Source organism: Telopea speciosissima, chromosome 3, assembly GCF_018873765.1.
Source record: "Telopea speciosissima isolate NSW1024214 ecotype Mountain lineage chromosome 3, Tspe_v1, whole genome shotgun sequence".
Taxonomy (NCBI): Eukaryota; Viridiplantae; Streptophyta; class Magnoliopsida; order Proteales; family Proteaceae; genus Telopea; species Telopea speciosissima.
Genome location: NC_057918.1, coordinates 21,291,316 through 21,302,697, shown reverse-complemented (window position 1 = coordinate 21,302,697; position 11,382 = coordinate 21,291,316). Strand labels below are relative to the sequence as shown.

The following is an 11,382-nucleotide window of genomic DNA, read 5'->3' as shown; positions in this document are numbered from 1 at the left end:
ATAAGCTACGAGAGAGTCATTTGAGGTGGTGTGACCATGTGCGGCGGAGGCCTTTAGATGCTCTAGTACGGAGGAGTGATTTGATTCACAATGAAGGAGCTAAAAGAGCCAAGAGCAGACCTAAGTTGACTCTTGAGGAGTGGTGAGGAAAGACATGCATAGCTTTGGCCTTGTATTTGGAATGACCTCAAATAGAGCTGATTGGAGGGTAAGGACCCATGTAGCCAACCCCATTTAGTTGAGATAAGGCTGAGTTGTTGTTGTTGTATCAAGATTGCTGCACCACCAACTACAAATGAGCTCTAGAAAGATTTTTGGCAAGATCCAAGTAATGCCCGTCGTGAGGTAGATAAACTTTTGGATAACATCCATGAAAACTGATTTGTAAGATGATACAGCATAAGCCTTGTGAAAACAAAATTAATGCTGTTCAACTTTTTATGTAGCACCAAAGCTAGTATCTCCTTGTAGAATGAGCTTCAGATAATCACTCTGGTTGTCCAACTCTCACAAAGGAATGACAAGAGAAAAATCCCCAAAACTCCGTCTGGTTGCAAGTAAAGGTAAAGGAAGGGAAGTGAAATCAGTTTAAAAATAAAAATCGATACTTTTGTAATCTGTATAAACTTGATTGTGTAACTAACTTTAAAACATTCTAAATCTGGTTATTAAATTTACTACATTCCCAAAACTTGATTGTGTAACTAACTTCAAAACATTCTAAATCTGGTTATTAAATTTACTACATTCAGCAATCAATTTCCTTGTATTTAAGAAGGAAAATAGAGACTCCATTTGAAAAGTTTAATTACTATATTTAATAATAGTTTAAGGTAGTTACATGATCATGATTACAAAAGTTTCCATTTTAGTTTTGATTTAATTTACCTCTCTTCCCTTGCAACCAGATGCAGCTTTATATTTTTCAATGATTAAAACCCATAATTGCTAAACATACTTTAACATGGTGATACTGAACTTACCAAAAATAGTTATATAAAGAGAAGCGGAGATGAAAGGAACAAAAATTTTGAGATCCTAATCCTACCTAATACTGGAGTTGGACCATTGGGATCATCTTGTGATTTCTCCCTTAGCTATTTCTTTTGGTGAGGGACTGTCATGTGTTGCTTGAGTGTCCCGATATGTTGCTTCTTGGCACTCTTGGCGTTTTCATCATAATAGAAGGTGGTTGATGGAAACCCAGTTTAATGGCCAAATAATGTGAGCTTTGGGAAGTTATCTCCTAATTTTATTAGATTGATTATTGAAGTTTTATCAGAAGCAATTTAGAGAAATTATGAAGAAAGTCTCCCTTTGAATGTGGGAGCTTCTTACAGATTTTTATGGGAGGGGAATTTGGTAGGTCTATCAATGAGTGAATTAGGATGCAGAAAAATAGTAAATAAAGAACTTACAGAGAGGTTACAATTCTGATCCCACCTACTGGTATGGTGAAAGCAGGTTATCACAGACGACTGGTCATCTGATCTGATCGAGATATTAAAGAGAAATTCTTGGAGATGGATAGTAGGCTGTTTTTGGGTCTTGTATGTCTAGGTATTTGTAGGCTTGTCAACCGGTATGGTATCAAAAATAGGTACCCAATACCAATACCGTACCGTACCGTTTAAAAATACCATTTTCAATACCGATGCCGTACCGTTTCGGTATGGTTTCGGTACGGTATAAAAACGGTATAGAAAACGGTATGCCATTATACACAAAAAGACCAAAAAGAAAAAAAGGAGATTAATGGAGGGCAGTGTTTGCTGCAGCTTCTCTCAAGCTGATTCTTGTTGAAATCGAGCTACAGTCACGATGCTGGAAAGAAAGACATTGCGAGAAGAGGAGGGAAGAGGAGCTTCTGATTCTTTTTTCTCTCTCCTTGTCTGGTGCTGTGGTGGGGTAATCCTTTTACCCGTTTTCCTTCTCGTAATTAATCCACTGCAAACCTTCTAGAAAGAACAAAACCACACCCCTTCCCAGTCTCAACCTCTCTCTTTCTCCTTCGTTAGTTTGTTCTGTGGTTGAAGATCCAGCGTTACGAAGCTCTATTACCCGATTATTCTACTTATGTTGGATGAATCTCTTTTCCCTATTCGATTTCAACTATTACAGCAACCACAGTAAATCTGATTCCAATACAACCTTCAAACGATTCCCAGGCGCAACAGGAAAACAACAAAACCAGATCTGATAAAAACTTATAAAATCCCAAAACCCTCTCCACAAAGAACGAGAAATTTGGAGAAGAAAACAGAAAAAAAAGAGAGAAAACGACCGGAGAACAATGATGAGTAACTGCTCAATCGAGAGGCTTTGCCGGAGTGCCGCTCTGGGCGCCGCAAGGAAACCAGGAAGGGCGAAGGAGAAAGGGAAGTGCGAAGGGGAAAGGGCCGAAAGGAATTAGGGTTTTTAGGTTTTAGCCTTTTAGGTAACGTCTTAGCCATTTAGACTTTAGATATATTTTTTTAAAATTTTACAAGTATACCCTCTAAAACGGTACGGTTTTGGACCATTTCGGTATAATGGTATGGTTTCGGTACATACCGACGGTATTGTACCCAATACCGATACCGTACCATACCGTGGTCAATACCGTTTGACCATACCGTACCGTACCATTTTTGTAACGGTACGGTTTGGTATGGTTTTACACGGGCGGTTTCGGTTCTAAATTGACACCCTTAGGTAGTTGGAGATAGACCTTGACTTTTTTTTTTTTTTAATGACATCTATTCAAAAGGCAAAAACAAGAAAGGCCAAAGGCCATTACCCAGACGATAACTACCAGATAGGATAATTCCCTTAGTGCAGCTGCTGTCTATCCATGTCATTAGCCAACGAGTTAGCTGATCTCATCCTCTAAAAAAAAGTAAAGGGTACCCGAGCATAATTAGATTATTAATCCCCTCCCAAAAGGGGGAAAAACAAGGGTAATCAATCTAGCCTGTTTACTGAGGTGCAAGTATCTTCATTTGCTACCACCTAATGACTAATGCTGAATAACCTTCAATAATTGCTTTGCAGCTGTTAGGATATCTTTATATTCCTGAAAACCCCTATGATTATCTCTCAAAATAATCTAATGTTAGACACGCTTAAAGTCAAGTAAAAAATGTAACAGACTCAAATAGACCTATTAACTTAAGGCAACAGGATTGTGAGTGCTTCCACCACAAAATTAGAAATTGAGAACAACACTGTGTTCACTTGGATTGAGTAAATAATATCCCTATGAATAGGTGAGAGCAACACTCATTTAAACTATCAACTTAGAACCTCTCACCTTTTGTTGTCCATCATTTTTTATGTGTTAGCAACCATACTGACTCTCCTACATCAATTCCTTGGGCTGGAAGAACTTGGGCTATGATAGAGGAACCACTCCAATCCATTCTGAACTTGGTGGCTCTGCTTGTTATTTTCAGTTGCCATCCTTGGATGGTACTGTTATCTATAGTCACCGTGGGCAATGGAAAGATGCAAGTTGCCATCCTTGGACAATCCTGTTATGCATAATCACAGAGGGTAATGGAAAGATGCAACCTTCTGTTGTAAAATTATTTATTCTGTTTAACATGTAAGCTCTTCATAACTGAAGCAATAGGAATTGGGGCAAGCATGCTGCTTTCTAATGTGTATGTGGTGAATATGAGGGTATCGCATCGCACCAAACAAAAGTCTGCTGATTTAAATAAGTCACTTAGAGGGCTTATTTTATTGAAAATAAGCTTTAGGTTGGCTTATGTAGGTGTTGTGTTTTTGATCCCATGGGTTTATTTTGTAATTGGCGAATTTAATGGGCCTAAAATATGGGTAGAAAATAGGAAAACGGGATTTACTTCCTTAGTTTAGTTAGAGTCCTATTTTGAGTTTGTTTTCTTTATTATTTCACTTTTTTAGTCAATTTAGGTTACCTTATTAGTTAAGGATAGGGTTAGGCCTTTCCTTTTTCGTGTCTAAGTCTATTTTTGAGTCTTCTATATAAGTTTGTAAGGGAGGTCAGCATGGTACACGAATTTGATGAATGAAATATTGGCTTTAGCCTTTGTTAAAAATCCTGAGATAGGTTGGGTGAGATGCCCAGGGTGAGCTGAGATAACCATCCCCTTCCCCAACTCCCTCCATTGATCTCCAATCAAGCTCTATTCAAGTTTCAATTCTGCCATAGCCGATCCCTTGAAGAAACATATTCAGTTGCTGGAATTTCTCTGCAAGGTTCAAGATATTTTCAAACGACAAGTATGTCTGAAATTGAAATTCTGCAATTATTCTTCTTCTCTTCTAGAAGGTCACATGCAAGGTGATTTTTGTGAGAATTCTGCCCAGCCAAATCTAACTGTTAGAACCTGCTGAAATTTTGATTGAATCTTCCTCAAACCCGAAGAGAGACTTGATTCAAATTTCATTTCCATCCACTCAGCCGATTGTCTGAAATTACTCTTTTACCCCTCAATTGTATTTTTATTAGGATTTCTCAATAATTCAGATTTAGTCATTTGATTTAACTATAACTTTCAGCATCTCTTCTCTCCCATATAATCCATATTCTCCTAACTTAACCCTAACATCTAACCCTAGGTCCCATCAAACCCTAACCCTTATTTCACAATTTCACATAATTTGACCTAGCTGATTTTCCCAATCCATCACATGTCCTGGTTATTAGTTCTAGTTGGTCTCCTACCAATCTAGAACTACATTATCTGCGTCTTACTTCTTCCATTATTCAAGAACATTGTTGCCATTACTGCACCTCCTCTATGTCTGAAAACATTTCTGTTTCATTGGTTCAATGGGGCATGGTTTTATCTGCAAACAGTGGAAAGGGTTGGTTGACCTTTCTAATTCTCCTTAATGTTTCTGCATTGTTAATAAGCCATGAGAATCCAGCGTGGGTGTTTGAGATATAATTTGAAGTGGTTGATGCCGTTCACAATATAGACCCTTTTATCTTTCAGGCAATAAGAAATACACCATACAATTAGTTGATTTTGACTGCATTGTTGAAATCTTATTGTATGTGTGTTTTTAATAGTTTGCTGTGGTGTAACAGGTTTCAGAAGTTGGCTCACGTTTGGGTAGAGTTGGTACTGCCGGGCTTGGCAAGGCAGTGGAGGTCTTGGATACACTTGGAAGTAGCATGACAAGTTTGAACTCAAACAGTGGATTTGTCTCGGGTGTGGCAACAAAAGGCAATAAGATCTCAATTTTGGCTTTTGAGGTTGCAAACACAATTGTTAAGGGTGCGAATCTTATGCAATCACTTTCAAAGGAAAACATAAAACATTTGAAAGAAGAGGTACTTCCTTCAGAAGGTGTTCAAAATCTAGTATCGAAAGATATGGATGAACTCCTAAGGATTGCCGCTGCTGACAAAAGGTGGGTAATGACATATTGCTAGTTTGTTTTGATGTGGACTCTAGTAGCGTTGTTATTTTTCGTATCTTCACATCTGGAATTTAATCTTATTGGTAATTTGTATCATATCTACAGGGAAGAATTAAAAGTTTTCTCAGGAGAAGTGGTTCGTTTTGGAAATCGATGTAAAGATCCTCAGTGGCACAATCTGGACCGTTACTTTGAGAAGTAATCTAATTGTTTCTTCTATGCTTCTGTTTTTGTGTCTTGCTATGTTTTTCATACATTGTTCATGCTTTTCTCTTGTGATTCCTTTATGATTAGGCTGGCTGCAGAATGTACACCACTAAAGCAATTGAAAGAAGAAGCAGAAGCAGTGATGCAGCAACTGATGATCTTGGTTCAATATACAGCTGTGAGTAATTCATATATTATCAGAACTACTGCAATCCAAGTGAAGCTGGAATCCTGATTTTCTGATTCTGCATCTTGCACCAATTTGATAAGAATCTTGTGAGTGCTATTAGTTGATGTTTGCTTGAGGCTGTGAATTGGTATTTCCATGCATATGGATTTGATGGAAAATTTTGGTAAAAACTCCCTGTTGTTTTTTCCCTTCTTTCTACTCATCTAATGTCCTCCTTTTGAATGTATGCTCTTTTTGTCCTTTATTAAATTCCTTATAGGGAACCCAGAAATAGAAGATTCCTCCTGCATATGCTCGTCAGCCATTATTTTCTTGTTCTCCGATTAGCTATTGAGTTTGTTCCAGTCTGGAATCGTTTACAGATGAGTAGATGACTGCATAAGTACAGTCTGATTATCTTCCATAACTATGAACTTCTACTATTGCTGATTTGCTGCCATCCTCCAAAAATTTGGCATTCTTAGATTCTATGATGACACTCTTATGAGATGGATAATAAAACTTGTGGCCCTTAAACCTTTCCGGATAGCCAATGAAAAATCCACTGATTGTTCTTAGGTCTAACTTCCTCTCATGGATTGTAAACCCTCACTTCTGTTGGATAGCCCCATACATGTGTTTGTCTTAAGCTAGGTTTTCATCCTCTCCAAAGCTCGAAAAGAGTATTTAGAACAACTTTTGATTGTATTCTATTCAGTATATACATTGTAGTCTTTAGGGCTTTTCTCCACAAGGTCAGTGGAAGACTAAAGTTAATAATCATACTTCTGACCATGTCCATAAGAATCCGGTTCCTTCTTTCAGCAGTGTCACTTTGGCCCACAGACCTAAGCATGATATATTGAGGTGTTTTGTAAGGAAACGAGCAAATGTACCGGATCTTTGTCCAGATTATATGTACCTTCCATAATATTCACTTGCTCTGTCTGATCTTACTTCTTAATGACTTTATCGGTTTATTTCTCCACTTCTGCCCTATAGGTGTTGAAGACATGTAATGCCTTATCCTTATGAACTAGAATATAGAGTTACATATACTTTGTATGGTCTTCTATGAATAATATGAAATATCTCCAACTATTCAGACAAGGTGTGGTAAATGGTCCACATATATCTGTATGTATGATCTCTAGCATCTCAATGCTTCTTCTGACACCCTTTTGATTTTGTTGGTTTGCTTTCCCTCAATTCTGTCCACACTAGTACCAAAGTCAGTGAAGTCTAAAGTCTCAAATACTCCATTATTTACTACAGAGATGTGACAAATCCCTGGTGCCACAATTATATTTCTCATCCACAATAGTTATCTTAATGCTAATAGCATTAGATGAAGAAAGTGAATTACTTTCAAACACTGGATCTAAACGCAATAGATATAAACCATCAGTCAACGAACCAGATCTGACTAAAACACTGTTTCTATACAAATTAAATATTATACCATCAAAACTAAACACAAAACCTTTAGGTGTTGATCTTGAATAGATATCAAGTTCTTGAAAAAAGATGGAATATAAAAACATCTCTCCAAATCCAAGACATATCATTGGATCGATAGATAAGTCTGTAGACGCCAACTGCTTCCACTTGAGATTGCACTAGGTTTTCGGGATATATGCTCTTATTTTCTTTGCAGAAATTCCTAAATAGTATTGGCAACATGGATTACAAAATCATAATCAATCCATCAGTTATTGTGATGAATACATAGTTGTCACAGCGCAAGGAAGCCCAAAGCGGTGGCTAGGCACCTAGCAATAGGCATGCAAATGTTAATGTGAAGTTTCTACAAATGTGCTCAACAGGAATGGCAGGCCCATAAAGGCCAGCAGTATAAAATCAAATTATTACTTGATATAATCCAAATGGGCTCAACATATCAAAGAATAATTTAGACAAGCCCACAAACTCAAACCCACTTTAACAGCAAATGGGCTCAACATCAAAGGGTGATATAATGCAAACGAGCTTAACAATAATGAGTAATGATAGACCCAAGGAGATGGACTTCCAACTCTATTCATCATATTTGGATGGAAAGGAACCTCAGGAGATGGACTTCCAACTCTAGATCTTTCGATGTGATTTGGAAAGCCATCTCCTTTGATGTGTCCATCAAGCTTAGGAGTATCCGCCAGAGGCACTGCCAGGATAGCCATAGAAATAGGCACATTTTGACTTTCTGGGGCCTTGATTCTGCCCTCCTGCGGTCCTCCTCTGTGTAGGCTGGTAGTCCGCCCCCCCTCCCCTCTTTCCTTTTTTCCTCTTACTCCCCCCCCTCTCTTTCTCTCCCCCTTCACTTTCTTGTACATTGATTCTTTGGTTCGCTCTTCCCTGCCCCCTCTTGGCGTTCGGTAATATAATTATTTACCAAAAAAAAAAAAATGATAGATCCAAGGTTCTAAATCTCGGTTTTGAGGTTTCTACGCTGGGTTTCGACCCTGAGTTTCTTTTCAGCCAGGCTCGAAACTGAGACAATTCGAAGATTTCGGTCAGTTTCGATCGAGATTTAGTTCCATGTACAGATCCACAAACCTAGTCCCACTTCAACCAAATCCAGGGAGTTAACATCAGAGAATAATTTAGATGGTTATCCTAACATAAAATCAGACAGTATCCTCATACGAAACTTGATATTGGTCCATCATAGCATCGCTGGTTATTTCCCTTTCAAAGAGGGTTTCTTCTGCTCATGCCACTAGTACAAGGAACAGAAGAAGAAACAAAATATAGGGTTCTTCCAGTCATTCTGCCAGAGCGATTGTTGTCCAGGGTAAGATAATTTTGTACACAAGCAAATATAAAGAAAAGAAATGGAATCAAGCAACTTAATCATTATAAGGTTTTAAAAAAAAACACACACACAAAAATTGATCACCCAGCTTCCAAGGCAGTTCAAGGGCCCCAGGCGACGCCCAGGTGGCCAAGGCTGTCGCCTTTTGTGCATGCAACAAGGCGAGCTAGCGCCTGGACACCTAGGTGATGCCTTGACAACACTATGATCACCACCGAACAAAATAAAGGCTGAAGCCAAACCTCATTAACTCAAAACGTGTGGGAAACTGTGGCCCCTTCTCTCAATTTATAGCTTGAAGGAGAAACAGAAAAAGGAACTCTCCCACACGTGGCTAAGGAGAAGTTCCATTACAACAAAAACTCTTAAAATAGGAAGTCTCTTTAACTCTAAGAAAATATACAAACACCTAATCTCATATCGGCCTCAAATTCTTCATACTTGGCTTATAAATTAGGCCAATAGAAAATCTAAGAATACTCAGCCCACGACTCATAAAACCCATTGTTGACTTAAATCTGAGTCTAACTGGAAACAATCTTGAATCGCAGGTTCAGTTTGACATTGAAAACTGAACCAAACCCAGAACAACAGGCTCTTCTCTTCTTGTTGGAATTCTGCATCAGTTGTAAGCCTCATTTTTTGGTTCATTATTTATTTGGGGCTTATCCCTGGTGCTACATCATGTAATTGAATTTAGAGAGGTGATCAAATGGGCTAAGAGAAAGAAAATGGCAACTTAGAGAATATAGAATGTAAGAAATCTATTAGTGCTGCACTAGTCTCTGATGCTCTTTTCTCGGTTTGTCTACTAAAGTTGGTGAATGTACTTTGGGCAAACTCAAGCTTTGGAGTGTGGAGGTGTCTACTCGGTACTGACGCATCAATGACATTGTAGTAGTGGAGGGAAATTGTTTTATTTTAATATTTAACTGGTAGTTAAGATAAACATCTTATATTGAAATCGTGTTGTAAAAAAAGTTGCAGAATTGGCCCTTGCTGAATAGATTTTAAGAAGTTGCTCTTATTAAAAAATAGAAGAAAAAAAAGAAATCCTTGTGGTCACTTTTTCTTCAGCATTTCTTAGTCATGTTTGAGTGTCAGCCTAAGACATCTTCCTTTGAAATATGGTTAAATTGACTATCAATACTAAGTTACTAACCCCCCATCAGTGGCTCTATGTTGAAAAGACCCACTTCTGCATTGTATTTATAGACCTATGGCTATACAGTATAAAGGATTAATGTGAAATCTTTAGGATGTGATAAATGGTAGACCTATCAGTGCAGGAACTCACCTCAAGTCTTTTATAAAGTACAATAATCCTTAAATTGAGTTGATAGTGGTTCTTAAGACATATTAGTAGCATAGTTGTCACAGTGACTAGGCGACCCAAGGCGTTGGAGGGGCGCTTAGGCGCTTGCCTAGGTGTGCAGTATATGATCATATATAATATAACAATGAAATCCTGTACAATTATGCTTATATGTAGCATAAAATCCATATCAATGCAATATAATGTAATTATGCTAGATGACCTAATATGACAAAACCAACATATAATAAACAAAGCTTGGGATTTGAGAAAACCAACATATAATAAACACAGCATAGGATTCAATATAAGCATATTCATAAAAAAACAAAGCAATAAACGTAAGTCAACGTAAACTCATGAAGTGTCAACAAGGCGTGTTGTCGCCTTGGACCCAAGAAAGAGCATGTACGCAGTACGCCTAGGCGATGCTTTGACAACTGTGTTTAGTAGACAATATTGGATGTTATTTTGTTTGTGTTGTGTGTAAATGTAAACATTTGGAAGGTACCATAAATTTTATGAACCTAAATGAAGGAAAATAAATGTCACTGCTTCTTTTTGCACAGGAATTATACCATGAGTTGCATGCCTTGGACAGATTTGAACAAGATTATCAGCGTAAGCGTCACGAAGAGGATAATACAAATGCTTCTCAAAGAGGTGAGTTGATTTTTTCCTTCCAACTGTAGGACCTTCTAGATATGGATAGGTAGTATGGCAGCATGTCTTTGAGAACTTAGAAGGTAGTCTGATTCTCAGTAAGCTTCCGATAGGCTATAAATATTTAATATCACAATGCAAAGTATTCGTCTTATTTCTATTTCATTTACTTTTGAAAGATGATGGGATGTGGCAGTTTGAGTGGTTTCCATGCAAGTGGTAGAAACAAGTATATACTACTTCCTTAGGATTACAATCAGCATGTAGTAGAATAACATAGAAGGAAAAGTGCATAAATCTGCTCTACTAGTTATGCTATGGATGGCTTCCCAGCATGGCTAATCCTGGTTGTAAGTTGAATGGTTCGCTTATCTTTAGTCTGACAGAAATAGAAGAAATCCAAAATAATAGAGCTATTTTGTGCGGATATTAAATGTTAAGATACAGGTGGAAGTTGTGAAGCTTCATTTTCCCAGGGTACCATGTTATGGTGAATAAGGAATTTTAATGTTTTTTTCTGACCATTATCATCAACAATACCTTAATTAATTTTCCTTTGGGAATGTCAGTAGCATAAATTAATTAATAGAAAAGAATTTTTAAAAGGAAATACATAGCAGTCAAGTTTTCTTTTTTTCTTTTTTAATAAATTAGACAAAAGGGGCGTACCCAGTGTCGCTGTATCTGAGGCTCCTGCCACTGCGGGGTCTGGGGAGGGTCATAATGTACGCAGCCTTACCCCTGCTTCACCGAGATACTGTTTCCTGAGACTCGAACACATGACCACTTGGTTACAATGTATTTTTTTAATAAATT

At 37.7% G+C, this 11,382-nt stretch overlaps 1 protein-coding gene across 2 annotated transcripts in view; it reads left to right on the top strand.

The window, feature by feature from the left end:
• Positions 1-11,382, top strand: part of LOC122656945 (protein PSK SIMULATOR 1-like) — a 33,253-nt gene that overhangs the window by 3,064 nt on the left and 18,807 nt on the right. For both annotated transcript variants that reach the window (XM_043851650.1, XM_043851651.1), the window contains exons 4-7: positions 5,063-5,388; positions 5,503-5,595; positions 5,692-5,782; positions 10,473-10,566. In XM_043851650.1, coding sequence (XP_043707585.1) covers positions 5,063-5,388; positions 5,503-5,595; positions 5,692-5,782; positions 10,473-10,566 — 604 coding nt within the window. The remainder of the gene's footprint in view (positions 1-5,062; positions 5,389-5,502; positions 5,596-5,691; positions 5,783-10,472; positions 10,567-11,382) is intronic.